This window comes from Patella vulgata, chromosome 4 (assembly GCF_932274485.2).
Source record: "Patella vulgata chromosome 4, xgPatVulg1.2, whole genome shotgun sequence".
Taxonomy (NCBI): Eukaryota; Metazoa; Mollusca; class Gastropoda; family Patellidae; genus Patella; species Patella vulgata.
This window is the reverse complement of record NC_065882.2, coordinates 8,734,350-8,749,888: the sequence shown is the minus strand read 5'-3', so window position 1 is coordinate 8,749,888 and position 15,539 is coordinate 8,734,350. Positions and strand designations below refer to the sequence as shown.

At 37.2% G+C, this 15,539-nt stretch overlaps 1 protein-coding gene and 1 long non-coding RNA gene across 2 annotated transcripts; one reads left to right on the top strand and one right to left on the bottom strand.

The window, feature by feature from the left end:
• Nucleotides 1-286: 286 nt before the first annotated feature.
• LOC126819135 (thioredoxin) lies at nt 287-10,554 on the bottom strand. The gene is made up of 5 exons (XM_050547020.2): nt 10,408-10,554; nt 6,208-6,312; nt 4,407-4,469; nt 2,503-2,568; nt 287-1,428 (listed from the first exon to the last, which is right to left on the bottom strand). The coding sequence occupies exons 1-5, from the start codon at nt 10,429-10,431 to the stop codon at nt 1,366-1,368; spliced, it is 321 nt and encodes a 106-aa protein (XP_050402977.1). The 5' UTR covers nt 10,432-10,554; the 3' UTR covers nt 287-1,365.
• A 2,895-nt stretch (nt 10,555-13,449) lies between these two features.
• Nucleotides 13,450-14,427, top strand: LOC126819158 (uncharacterized). The gene is made up of 2 exons (XR_007679532.2): nt 13,450-13,555; nt 14,270-14,427. It is a non-coding gene; the product is annotated as an uncharacterized LOC126819158 (long non-coding RNA).
• The last annotated feature ends 1,112 nt before the right edge of the window (nt 14,428-15,539 follow it).

Sequence of the window (15,539 nt, the reverse complement as noted above, 5' to 3'; positions counted from 1 at the left end):
AATTTCAAAACAATCAGATGATAAATGTAGTCTGTAGAGTGTTCACAAGAAATTGTGGACGATGGACGGACAGGGGCGACGGCAATATACGACCACATTTCCATGTGGGCGTATAAAAACCAAAAAAATGAAATGAGGTTTAATGTCCTACTGTTCTGCTAATAATGACGGGCATATGCTGATACAGTGTGCTATGAGGGAAATTTTGGCCAGACAGCGGCGCTACTGCCTACTCTTTATTTCGAATTCCATTATTCGAAACGATTATATTAATAACTTTTAAAAATTCTTTTAAAAAAAAGGATTTATTATTCAAAATTAATACAAATAAACAAACTGGTGGTTAACAATAATTATAGCCTCGTACCAAGATTAATCCAGTGAAATTATTAACAAAATTAAACTATTGAAATTCAAAATCAAACTCTTAAAATAATTGCATATTGTGGGACCCTTAGGCCATCGAACACAAATATTTGGGTTCTCAGACAAGGTTTTCTAAAAATATGGGCTAAATAACATCTCATAAACATCATATTTTCAGGACAGTATCATTTATCTCATGTTGCTTAAATCAATGTATGATTATCCAGTATCATTTACCTCATGCTGTTTATAGCAATGAATGATTATCCAGTATCATTTATCTCATGCTGTTTATACCAATGTACGATTATCCAGTATCATTTATCTCATGTTGTTTATAGCAATGAATGGTTATCCAGTATCATTTATCTCATGTTGTTTATACCAATGTATGATTATCCGGTATCATTTATCTCATGTTGTTTAAACTAATGTTATGATTATCCAGTATCATTTATCTCATGTTGTTTATACCAATGTATCATTATCCAGATTATCCAGTATCATTTATGGTCAATAACATTCATCAGGGTTGCATATTTGATTGAGCTCACTGTGCATTTCTGGATTCATTCAATTTTTTTTTTTAGAATTACTGACTGTGACCAGGGCCCTTATTCACGAAAACTTAAACTAAGTTACAACCAGAATTTTAAGAAATACTGCAACTTCATTGGATATATGCAAATTGATTTTACTGGTCAGCCAATCGAATTGTAGTACATGTATTTCTTAAAATTTCGATTATATCTTAGTTTAAGTTTTCGTGAATAAGGGCCCTAGGCTAAACAATTTACATGCAGTAATTAATGAGACTAGTTTAAAAAATAAAAATAGGTAATGCAGCCTTTTTAAGTAACACAGGATTACTGAATAACTAGAATATATGTTTTTTTATATGTTTAAATCTGACAGAATAAAAATTGATGTAAATAGAAATAATTTAAGAATTACTTTCATGATTTCAATTTAATAAATGGATATCTGAGAATAAAATATTTAAACATGTTTATTAATAAGTTCTTTGAGTTTCGCTTCACTTGCTCCGATTAGTTCATCAACCTGTAAAAAAAATATATATAGATCAAAATTACATTTCAAAAAAACTAAATTTGAATGTCTTGTAAATTACAAAATTGTAAAAGTTGAATTTCTAAAATTTTCTGCATCGACTTCAACCTACAGCAGCACTACAACCTACTCTTATATTGAATTCAAACTTCACCCCATCCGGATGATGAAATGAAATGAGGTTTAACGTCCTACTGTTCTGCTCCTATACTGGGCTAATGAGGGAAATTTTGCCCGGACACTGGCATTATGGCCTACTCTTATATCGAATTTCAACTGCCAAGGGATCTTTTACTTGCACGCCAATGTATACACGGGTCCTCTGTTTTTCGTCTCATCCGACTGACTAGACAGCTGTCCTTCTGAATGATTATACATATGGTTCAATTTTATTTCAATACTTCACTTTCACATAACATTGGAAGAAAAAGAGAGAGAGAAATGGGGTTTAACGTCCACTCGACACAAACTAGGTCATTTCTGGACTAACATATGGTTTAATTTTATTTCAATAATTCGCTTGCGCGTAGGGGTCTTTAGCAGTGGGAGGAAACCGGAGGACCCGGAGAAAAACCACGAGGTTGGACAGGCGACCCTACTCCTTGTCACGTCCAACCGGGGATTCGAAACCACGCCAGTCGACTCAATGACAGACTTTATGATACAGCACACGCACGCTAACCATTCAGCCACCCAACACCCCCCCCCCCTATTTTTAAAGGATTATTCGTCTTTAACCATAAAACATATGTGAGACATGAAATGAAATGGAGTTTAACGTCCTACTGTTCTGCTCCTATACTGGGCTAATGAAGATGGGCATACACCTTACAGTGTGCTATGAGGGAAATTTTGTCTGGGCAGCTCCACTATGGCCTACTCTTAAACCGAATTCCAACTGCCAAGAGATCTTTTAAATGCACGCCAATGTATACATGTGACCTCATTTTTTCGTCCCATCCAAACAACTAGACAGCTGTCTTTATCAGGCCCTCTGTCCTGCACCAGCGACAAGGGGAAAACATGTCGAAAAAAAATATAAGACTTCCATCATATAAATATTACCTTTTCTCCACCTTTAATAATAATAAATGTTGGCATTGCGTTTATTTTATACCTTGCTGCTAATTCCTGAAATTAAAATATTCATAAAATAAATAGTTAAAGATACATTTTGCAAAAGGTAAATCTGCCTATTCCAGGTCGTTTTTTTAGGCCTGAAATGTTATATAAACTACTAATTAGACATTTATTAACATGAAAAGACCTTAATCAACTCTCAATGCCACCTTATGTGTCAGATTTTCACTGGATTTGAATCCTTTCTGCTGCCCAATGCTCATTGATGATTAAATGCAAAAATGGATAATCGAGACTATGTTTTTTATAGTACCAACTTCAGCAATGATGATTGAAGAGTGGAGTCGTAATAAATGAAGGGGGGTTAACATTCTATATCCCGCAAGTGAAGACAGTAATACATCATACAAACAGCTGCCCTTACAGCCTACTCATATCGAATTTCAATTGTCAACGGTTCATTTCAGTCATTGTTTTTTTAAGGCAAGCGATCGCTCTCAAGCGCCTGCCGCTCACCTGAATTTCGACCGAGGGGAGCTTTTTCTCCCTCTCCCTAAAATTGAAAATCGCTCTCCTTTACAAAGTCATGGAGGGTTTATTATTATTTATGAATCAAGGAATGACCCCCTTTGACTGGAACTTTTCAGCATATTCCCTTTAAATTATCTAGTTTTTAACTATTATAGTTAGAAATGTCAGTTCTTATCTAAACGTCCATAATGGCCTTTTAATCAAAGGTAAGGCCACTTGTTAGATTTGTAATTGCTTGCAAACTACAATATTATGAAAGATGAATTCATAAAAAGGAAGATTAGTCCAAAACTGTTTTAATTCCTTTCAGTATTCGCAACAAAATGAGGTTTAAAGTCCACTCGAAACAACCCAAGTCATTTCGGAACTAACACATGGTTCAATTTTATTTCAATAATTCACTTGCACGTGGGGGTCTTTCAGCAGTGGGAGGAAACTTGAGGACCTGGAGAAACCCCATACAACCGGGGAATCGAAACCACGCCAGTTGACTCAATGGCAGACGTTATGATACAGCGCGCACGTGCTAACCATTCGGTCATCCAACCGCCATTTACAATAATATGTAAAAATTGAAATTTCATCGATCAATGCTGCTCGTTATGCACTAGACCTGTCGTTATTTTGTTGATAGGTCTTGTTGAAATCTGACTGAATCAAAGCCAGAAGATTATCTAGCGTGAAATTGAAAATGTCTCAATGCTGAAGAGCTGATATAAATAGAATACAGTCAAAAGTCAATCAGCAGCACTTGTAATTTTAGCTAACAAAACTTTGATTGGGCCAGTTGGTGGTTCTCAACCTTTTTTTGCCAATGGCACACCATGGAATACATGAAAAAATAGCGGCACACCTGGCTAAATATATATATGAAAAATATTTGAATTTTGCAAAATAAAAACATGACGGAATATAACCGTAGACAGAGACTAGTCATAGACACATATAATGACTCAAATTAAATAAAGAAAAACACAGCTAGCTATGAACTTAACGGTAGACACCAGTGAATACTCAATTGGGATCACGTTTTTTCACATTTTCTTAGCGTGCCATTCAAATTTTGCGGCACACTTGGGAAGATCTTGCGGCACACTGGTTGAGAATCACTGGATTAGCTGACATCCTGTATATTTAGACTGACATTCCGTATATTTAGACCGACATCTTGTATATTTAGACTGACATCCCATATATTTAGACTGACAACCCATTAGTAGACTGACATCCCATATATTTAGACTGACAACCCATTAGACTGACATCCCATATATTTAGACTGACATCGCATTAGACTGGCATCTTATATATTTAGACTGACATCCTATATATTTAACATCTTTAGACTTTAGACTTACTTCTACATCATCAACATCAACTTTTAAAGCAATAAACTTTCCTTCCATTTCCTTGGCTATCGTCTGAAAACCAAAAAAAAATGAATATTAAGTCTCATACCTTATGAAATGAAATGGGGTTTAAAGTCCTACGATTCTGCTCCGACTGGGATAATGAAGACGGGCATACACCATACAGTATGCTACGCGGCAAATTTTGCCCAGGCAGCGGCACTATGGCCTACTCTTGTATCAAATTCCAACTGCCAAGGGATCTTTTACGTGCACACCAATGTTACACGAAACCTCGGTTTTTCGTACCATCTAAACGACTAGACAGCTGTCCTCGCCAGGTCCTCCGTCCTGCACCACTGACAAGCAGTAACCACGTCAGAAAATCCTGATGAACGTTCTCGGCCAATGCAGGAAACAATAGACTAGCAAACCAGCGTCTTACCCACTGTGGCTCCTCGTACCTTACGAACATTTCATGATGTTTATTATACAATGGGTTTTGTTATACCTTATATATTAGATTGTTATAAAAAACGGGTCATTTTGGGACTAACATATGGAAACCAGATCACTTGGCGAAAAACAATCTGCCCAATCCGAACAACTATATGTTGCCCTCTGATCTGCAATGCTGACAAGCGGAAGGGGTGAAGTGAACCACACCCGATATTCCCAATGAACTTTCTCGGTTAACACTGGGATCGAACATGACACCTCCAGGCTAATGAACCAACGTTTTACTCACCGAGCCAGTGCAGCTCCTTGACACAAAGAAAATTGACCCTACAAGGGAGAGAGAAATGTGGTTTAACATCCACTCATTTTATTTTAATAAATCGCTTCCCCGTAGGGGTCTTTAGCAGTGGGAGGAAACCGGATGATCTGGAGAAAACCTTGTTTAATAAAAGTGAGGAATAGAAACTACGCCAGCTGACTCAATGATAGACTTTATGATACAATTCAAAAGTGTTAACCATTCAGCCAACTCCCACCACAATCAAAGATGTACATGTACAGTAGAATCTGTACGAGCAGCCACTCCTATTCAGCGACATCTCCTTGTAAGCGGTCACGAAAAATTCCCCCTGCAAATATTCCATTGTTTCATCTCTTTAATCAACGGTCACTCCTCTAACACGGCCAGAGGTCACTATTTTACTAATAAATTAACGGTCACTGTTGACTGATACCATCTTGCCGTTCTTCGTAACACCCCCGCTAATCCTGTGATTAATAGTTAATGTTAATTAACTGGACCCCACTAATCAGGTAAAAATAAATGTTGAAAATAACAATGAACACGGGATTACCTGTTAATTAATCTTTTGTTTTATTAAACGACAAACCCTGATCATTGTTTTCACATGTTATGAAACATTATTAGATACTGACTGAATAAACTAAAAGCACCAACGAAGTGGATTTTTGTCACAATCATCTGTTTTCCATTGACACTTTTTTGCTAATCAGACGTTTTAGCGCATCCTATAATATTACAGAGTTATACCTCCTGAAAATCGGTGACAAATTCGGCAATGGATTTTTGTTGATGAGCTTTTTAGAAAAAATATAATTAATTCATGGATTTTCTTCATAAAAATGGATAAATATTATCGAAAGCATCACAATGGTAGACAGTAGAATCGATGTAGGTACAAAATGACACCGTCACAGAAAGTTATTGATGTTTGCTTCCAATGCTTCCAAGCGTTATATTAAGAGGCCACTTCCGTAAAGCGGTCAGTCATGAAAATTCCCTTGAGTGGCTGCTCAATACAGATTCTACTGTAAAAGAAAGTCCACTTACCTCAAATTTTGGTCCGATGACTTTACAGGGTCCACACCACGAGGCAGAAAAATCAACACAGATCATTTTATCCCCTGCATCTTTTAATAATGCATCAAATGATTCCTAAAATAAACATATAGTCGTAATAAAAGAAAGGGGGTTTAGTGTTTAACATTCTATATCCCCCAAGTGAAGAGAGAGAGAAATGGGGTTTAACGTTCACTCTACACAAACCAGGTCATTTCGGGACTAACATTTTTTTAAATTTTATTTCAATAATTCGCTTGCGCGTAGGGGTCTTTAGCAGTGGGAGGAAACCGGAGGACCCGGAGAAAACCCTCGAGGTTGGACAGGCGACCCTACTCCTTGTCACGTACAACCGGGGAATCGAAACCACGCTAGTTGACTCAATGATAGACTTTATGATACAGCGCGCACACGCTAACCATTCAGCCATCCACCCCCACCCCGTGCAAGTGAAGACAGTCATACATCATAAAAACAGCGGCCCTTACAGCCTATTCATATCGAATTCCAATTGTCAACGGTTCATTTCAGTCATAGTTTTTTAAGGCGAGCGATCGCTCTCAAGCGCCTGCCGCTCACCTGAATGTCGACCGAGGGGGGCTTTTTCTCCCTCTCCTTAAAATTGAAAATCCTTCTCCTTTACAAAGTCATGGGGGTTTATTAGTATTAGTGCTTAAATTCCAAAATGGTAAATATACAATGCGTGTTTATGTCAACACTTGATTTCAACAAGTGATTAGAAATAATGCTATATAAAAATATGACCCGGCATAATGACCAGTCAGTTTTAGAAAGTATTTGATCCATTATTGTTTATCTATGTTAATGTCTCTAGTGATAATCCTGTATAGTATACACGTATGTTTTGATGTCAACACTTGAGCTTATCCATTAAACTATGTGTATCTTTCTAAAGTCAATAGAATGATCACTTTGGCCTGTACCAGTGCTCTCTTTACAATTAAATTACATAGACAGTGATTCATGAAACAACAGTTTTAAAACATTAAACTATTAAATCATTAAAATTTAAAGCTCATTTAAAAAGTTCACTTTTAAAGGCTCAATACCACTCTTGTTGTAACTGAATAATATGTCCCAATCTTTATTCTGGTCAACAAATTGTACTATCTTACAATATTCCAATTAATTGATGATACAAATTTCATCTTAACACACCTAATTTAAAAAAAATTGGAAAAATTCAACTAAATGATTTGAAAAGCCCGATGTAAAGCTTTTCAAATGTGACTTGGATTTAAAGATATTTTTGAACCTTCTGGACAAGTAAAATAGGATTTAATGGATAATTTACACAACAGGTAGGACAATAACACATCTAGTACTTAGAATCAGGGCTCTATAAAAGTTGAGTGTGCCTGTGCACACACTTGAAAATGTGCCTGCAGGGTCATACTGAAACACAGGGATGTAGCCATGATTTGGTGAGTGGTGTATAAATATATCTGGCAAGCAGAGCGAGGCCAAAAATTTTTTGGGAGGGGGGCGTGGTCTTTTATGAAAATTAAACCCTTCTTGGTGTATTTTCAGAGCATCTGCTGCCTTTTGTATTTGGTTCAGTGCAAATCAAATTTCCATTTATATATTCAAATTTTACCAAATTCACTTAATTTTCATCAATGATACAGGGATCTAAAAACTTTTTGACACCACCCGACCGAGCATAAAATTGTCCCGCCCCACTCTAGCTGTTTCTCTGGATATGAGAACCTTTCGGTATTTGTTGTTTTGTTGGGGTTTTTTTTTCAAATATTACTTTATTACTGAGATTAAAAACTAAAACAATTTGTTTAAACGGTGTTTGTGTTTTATTTGAGTACAATGAATTATGACAACAGGTAGATATTGATAATTAAAACATGTTGTATTATTTGACTTGTTTGTAAAGTTGTTGTACGTGTCTCACGAATATTATTTATTATTACGGTGGAATTAGAATCAGGTCAGGCAGAAACTGAGAAAGCTCTCATCGTCCTCCTAGTCCTACTCTCGGGCCGTAGCAAATCCACGGTCAACACAGGTAAGAAATAAAATAAAAAACATCATGAAAATTTGCAGGCACGTGTTGGACAATTACGACATTCAAACCTGTAACATTGGAGTGCCGTAAATTGGTCTGGGTCACCTATTTACGGCAAATAAACAAATATAAAGACCGTAGAATAATTGTAAAATGAATAGACCTAGGCCTACACATCTTCTAAGTATAAATAATCAAAATACTAACACATCTTTCTTTAAACTAATTTGGGATGATAGGGTCTACTACGGCACACAAAAATAAATTATGCCGTGACAGACATGGTTTGCGTACGTCGGCTTTTAGTTTAACTTTTACCATGGGCGGCAAAAAATAGTGCCGGGCGCAGGCGCAACCCGGCGTGGCTACATCTTTAACAATGTGCCTGCAAAAATTTTTTTTAAAGCAAATGTGCCTGCGCACGCCGTGCGCATGTGGGCGGAAATATCGATGCCTGCTTAGAATAAGGCTATTTTTTATTTTCTGGAGCTGTCAAGCCAGTAAGAGTGTTATTGTCCCTTTAAGATTCATTTACATGACTAGGTAACTCAGCAACGTAAATAATGGCCTGTTTAGTTTAGTTTTTACTGTACATTAAGTAAGTATTTATCAGCAGAGTGCCGGTTCCTGCATGATTTATGCAGCCTTGAAAGTTCATTAAGATACTATATGGGGAGCAGTTATTTAAAAAATGCCAATCCTAAAATTAATCCACTGATAAAGTAGCCTATAAGGTTGTTCTAGAAACCACCATTTGCATGCAACACACCTCAACACAGGATGTTGTTCACAATGACAAAGCATATTATTACCAATCAGCCATTCCAGGCAAAAATTTTTTTTAAAGCAAATGTGCCTGCGCACACCTTGCGCGGAAATATCGATGCCTGCTTAGAATAAGGCTATTTTTTATTTTCTGGAGCTGTCAAGCCAGTAAGAGTGTTATTGTCCCTTTAAGATTCATTTACATCTCAACACAGGATGTTGTTCACAATGACAAAGCATATTATTATTATCAATCAGCCATTCCAGGCAAAAAAATTTTTTAAAGCAAATGTGCCTGCATACACCGTGCGCATGTGCGCGGAAATATCGATGCCTGCTTAGAATAAGGCTATTTTTTATTTTCTGGAGCTGTCAAGCCAGTAAGAGTGTTATTGTCCCTTTAAGATTCATTTACATGACTAGGTAATTCGGCAACGTAAATAATGGCCTGTTCAGTTTAGTTTTTACTGTACATTAAGTAAATATTTATCAGCAGAGTGTAGGTTCCTGCATGATTTATGCAGCCTTGAAAGTTCATTAAGATACTATATGGGGAGCAGTTATTTAAAAAATGACAATCCTAAAATTAATCCACTGATAAAGTAGCCTATAAGGTTGTTCTAGAAACCACCATTTGCATGCAACACACCTCAACACAGGATGTTGTTCACAATGACAAAGCATATTATTATTATCAATCAGCCATTCCAGGCTATTCTACATGGTTTTACTATTGTTGTCCCCCTCCATAGTTTCCAAGTAAAACAATAAACATATACAAATAAATCAATATTGTTACAAAACAATAATCCATTCTCAGTCTCGCACAAATGTGATGACAAAAAAAAATGAAGACAAAATCATTGTTTGTAGGACTGCTGGGACCAAATAAAAAGTGGGTCAGTTACCCCTGGACTGTCGTTCTATTGTCATTGCCCTCCACAAACAGACCATAAAAACAAACTAGAAAGGCCTTGATAAGGGTCATCTATTGTAAACGACCTATTTGAACTATTTCTATTTTTAAATTAAAATTTTCCCATATTTTGATAGGCCTACTCTACACACTACGACAATGTGAAGGTCTAGCTCAAATCAGCATGTATGTACGCTTATGACATGATTAAGAAAGATTGTGCGCGGTGACACGGCGGGTTCGGCTAAACGGCTACTTATGACGAATCATCAATTAATGTCCGGTATTCATTCAGTTATTTCAGTGCAACACAGACAAGCCTTCGTATACTCCATGCGTGGACCGTGGTTACATTAACCCGGTGGCTGTAATCAGCACTTAGCACTTAGTTCATGAATTTGTAAAGTAGCCTCACTTCACGTTCATGACCAAATTGTAATTAATAGTCTGTAATTTAAATCATACTCACAACACTGTCGACTAATTGCAACATTTTTGATTTCCAAAATCACAACTTGTGACAAACAAAATAACAATTTAGACGCGAGTTTTGGTAATGTTTATCTGGAGTGAAACGCGTGGTTTTATAACAAAACAAACGCCCTCTATCGGCTGAGAAGCTTCGCGATTAACCAGACGAAACAATAGTTTATTTCAGTTGAATTTGGATTGAGGAACATGTCAGGCTTATGTTGATTACCACGACCTGGGGTGGCAGGGGGCGCCCCCCCCCCCCCATTTTGGGCACCAAATGCTGGGAAAATTTGGGCACACAATTCTACTTTGTAAAAGTTGTATAAAAAAATATTGTGTTCTCGAAAGTGTCTAATTTAACAGCGAATTTATTATTATTATGTAACATACTAAGAACCTTACTACATTGTTTGGGCACCAATCACCACCGCCCCCCCCCCACCCAGTCAAAAATTTCACCGTACGCCTATGTTGATTACTCTTATAATATTATAGACTACTTTATTTTTTTAAAAAAAACTATAAAATGTTTACGTTTATTGCCCGGAGAGTGACGTTTTCGCTTACTCTTCTTACGAGTGTCAACCACGGCTTTTAATATTACGTCATGGCAATAAGTGGAGACCTAGGTTGTTCGTCCATTCCGAAAGACAATTCGCTGTTTCTTGCCAGACTCCCCTTCCTTCAATAACTACAAGGTGGCGGAACCACACCGAAAACAAAATCTAGTTTAGCCTATACAAGGACAAACAGTAGCCTACATACATAATCCCATACGACACATATTAAAGTGTAGGCCTATTCAACCATGGCCTGAAAAATCTCGAGGGTAGACCTAATTCTTCTTGGTCGATCCAAACCAAGATACGAGAATTGGACATTATAAATTAGAAAATCTAAGTGTGGAAAGCCTATATATATAGGCGTGCTGTCTCGATGGATGTGTGTGTGTTGGGGGGGGGGGGGTGCTGAATGGTTAGCACGTGTGCACTGTATCATAAGGAGTACACTCTAAATCCAGTGGACGCCAGACGCGTCCGAGCGCGTTAGATTGTAAACACACGAAGTTTTAATCTGCCCACATAATGTTTTTTATTTAACACAGCCATTAAAAAGGGAACAGAGAGCGACCTTTATATGATTTGGAATTATGACGCCGAGTGTTCATTGTGATTTAGTAAACACAGACTGTTCGATTGTGAACACATTTGGGTTTAAACATTAATAACAGAACACATGACGTCGTCTGAGATGTTTTTAAGAATGAACACCTTGCGTCATCCATTCACCGTCAAATTTTCTCTATGAACAAGCTATTCATAGAAAATTATTAAAACTGCCAACTTGCACTTAAAAGTACAAGTAGGCAGTTTTAATATTTGATTAAGAAACCAGATATAGTTTTATTTGTTTTGTAAATAAAGGATTATTTTTTTCTTTTTTTTTTTACAAAAGGCAGCCCAATGACGTTAATATACGTCCATTTGGGTAGCCTATCAACAGAATCTCCGTCGAAGCAATACCATTAAAACCTTTCGAATGAGAGTTGCGAACACGCTTTTAAAGGTCATGTTTGTGTGAACGTTGTATTTGTTTGCCCCAACGCCTGGCGTTAAGACAAACACCCACACCGTTCACACAAACATGCCCTTATGAGCATGCGTTAAGAGTCACGTGCACACTTTCAAAGACGACCTAGGACGCCATTGTACGTATTTTGATGTGAGACATTAAATCCAGCTCTGAATCACTAATCAGTGTACAATGATGAATTTCAGCATAGACACTTTGTTAACGGTAAGTTTTGCAATAGAAAATTTAATTTTATTTTCCTCCTTGAGTATTTTGATTTACTGTTAATCATTTCAACCGTTACCGCTCTCTTGGGCCTTGGCGTCTCAAAGAGTAAGACGTCTGTAACTGAAGGCAAATTTCTTTAGTTATGTATTTTATTGTTATGAATAGAGGAACGCGGACATTTTTAAGAGTGTTAGAACAGGTGGGTCTAATTTTAAAATATCCTTAAAGAAACGGGGAAGCTGACTGTAGACTATAACGTATAAGGACTAAGACTAGTAATTATTTCCCCTTATTTCATGTAGTGCGAGTTATAAATAGACAATTTTTCCCTTAATTTTTTTCTCCCCTCTTCCTGCATTTTTGGGTTGACTTTTTGGTCTAGAATTGGAGAAAAGGGATCAAATTTGCAATTTCATAGCAGTTTTGGGTAATACTGATGATATTACAGCGGAGGGATAGGGGGTGTAAAGTGTCTTTCTGCAGAGCAATCATTGTGTCGGAAGTGAGATTTTCACCCCTGTCAACTTCAAATCCGTGTAGCAAAAAATCTAAACGGTCAACCCCCTACAAAATTATGATGAGGAGATTGCCAAATGTTGTCCCCATTGTGCCTATAAAGATTGGAACCAACGGAATGTTGAGCAAAAAGCTACAGCCTGTGATGTTACAGTCATTTAACATTGAAGTCAAAGGGCAAATAATTGCTAGTCTGAGTCCATAAGGTTGGACACATAGTTATCTCCCTTCTAGTTATACGTCACGCGAGTTCTGTTTCGAACACCACGTGTTCAGAAGAAGAACACCTCGTGTTCAGAAGAAGAACACAAACTGTTTGTTGTTTCAGCTTTTTATTTTTACCCCCATTCCTCCCCTCAACAAACACACACACGCGTTATTTACAGTTATCAGTAATGAGTATTTAGTATTGATGCATTTGGTCATTTTTATAGCGGTAGGGGTCTACTATTACAGTATTAGGTCTAGCATGTTCCATCACCGCCCATGAAGAAGATTAACATCGAAGGATTTTATAAGGAGTAGATGAAAAAAAACAACACAATTTCCGAATACGGTGCACTTTAAGCTTCTGCTAAATAAAACTGGTAAAGTATTTCTGTACATCAGAGATACTATGCCTGCAGAAAATTTCGTTTACAGCTTTTAGTTCAATGTACTGATTCAATGAAACTTTTTTTTCATTTTTTAAAAAGTATTTACATTTAAATTTCGAATCACATTTTTCAGGTGTAAGGTGAATGACGGGCCTTTTTGTCATCAACTTTATTGAGATCGAAACTCAAAACGGTGCGATGAAAAAAGAATCCATTGTGCAAGTAATTGATGTAAGTTTAATTCTTGATGCACTGACAAAATTCATTTTCTGTACAATATTTTCAAATTACTGTTTGGCCAACAATCCGGAACGGATATTGTCATTGTGTTGCGGTACAAACGATGAAATGCAGGGCCTTGAGGGTCCAGGGAACTTCTGGCTTAGCCAGCATTAAAATACTCGGACAAAAGAAGGTAAAAGAAAAAAAAAATAGAACATTTAAAAAAAAGAAACCCATTTGTTTAAGAATGCTTAACCAAGAACTTAATAATAACAAATAAATTTATTATTTTTTTTGTATGCTGGGTGTCCACTGGCAGCGCGGATGGGGATCGTGATTAATGGCTCCCTTTGCACCCGTCCCCAACCCCTCCCCTCCCCTCCCCTCTAAATAGAAGTAGTATTGGAGCCACATTGATTTTCATCTAAGTTGCGTTTCATCAATAATTAGTCTGATCTAAACCACGCGAAAATCATTGTCGCAATGTACCTCATACAAAATATCACCAATGGCATGGCATTGCCAATGGCCAGTGTTCACTGTGTAGGACAACTACACAGAGCTGGGCACTCTACTGGTTTATGACATGTCGTTCTAACGTGCACAGCTTCATTTGGATATCGATGTTGCTGTTGCTCTGGGTGGATACCTGCCTTAACTATCAGCCACAATAAAATGTATTTTTGTTTTTTTTATTTAGACTTTCGTTTTTCCTAATTTCAGGAATATGACAGTTCAGAAATTGAGAGGTCACTCATAAGGGGGGACAGCTACATTTATAAGTACCAAGAACAGAAAATACCGTCCGTTGGATTTTTATTTAAAATCATGATAACATGTAAAATAAACTGTTTTGGGACTAAATAAAACCTTTAAATTCATATATATGTTTATTTTTCTCTTTTTGCCCAGAACATTTTGTAAGATATGGAAATCGACTAATTTTCTTTCGCTCATTGTGGCTTTATATATATACAGTTAATCCAGTACAATGAATCTGAACACTTAGTGTTAGCAAACAGCAAATGAACGCGTTCAAGTGTTCAAAATCTGTTTCATTTTTGCGTTCATTACGGAACGCGTCCAGTGTTCGGATCTGAACGCTTAGTATTATTTTGTTAAGAACATTGTGTTCTGTGCTGAACGGCAGACGTATACATCAGTTTGAATTTGAACGTTTAGTATTACTTTGTTAAGAACATTATGTGTTCTGTGCTGAATGCCAGACGTATAAATCTGAATACTCATCCTGTTGGACGCGTTCAAAATCTGTTTCATTTTAGCGTTCTGTAAAGGCGTCCGTAGGCGTCCGCGGGTTTAGAGTGTAGGGTCGCCTGTCCAACCTAGTGGGTTTTCTCCGGGTCCTTCGGTTTTCTGCCACTGCTAAAGAAAGACCTATTCGCGGAAGCGAATTACTGAAATAAAATTGATCCTTATGTTAGTCCCGAAATGACCTAGTTTGTGTCAAGTAGACGGTAAACCCCATTTCTCTCACTCTCTCACTCACGGTCTCGATGAATGTTAGAGAGGCAGAACCTCTGAAAATGCCCGAAAAACAATTCGGGTTACAGAATGGCGGTGCCGGTCGTTTGTCAGAGGCGAAGGAGCGGAGCTTACCGTGTAGGACATCCCCCACTCACCCACAAAGAGAATTAGGGAAATTTGACAGCTGCAAATGCGTTTTTCTGGCGCGAATCGTCAAAATGGGAACCCAGCATTAAGACGGTTGTATTAATATCTTCTAATTTAACCGAACCTGTGATGCATAATCAGCAAGCTCGTTTTGTTGGGTTTTTTTATTTTTTTATGTTTTTTTTAAACCCTGATTATCAAAATTACCGTTAATTAATGTGCTTATTAGGCAACTCGGATTATGAATCACCTGGCCGATTTTCTCTTAGGTATGACTGTTGTTGTAGCCGACAAGCAAGTTGATTGACTTCTTAATTAACAAGTAATAAACATGGGGACTGTTTCACGAAATTTTAACTAA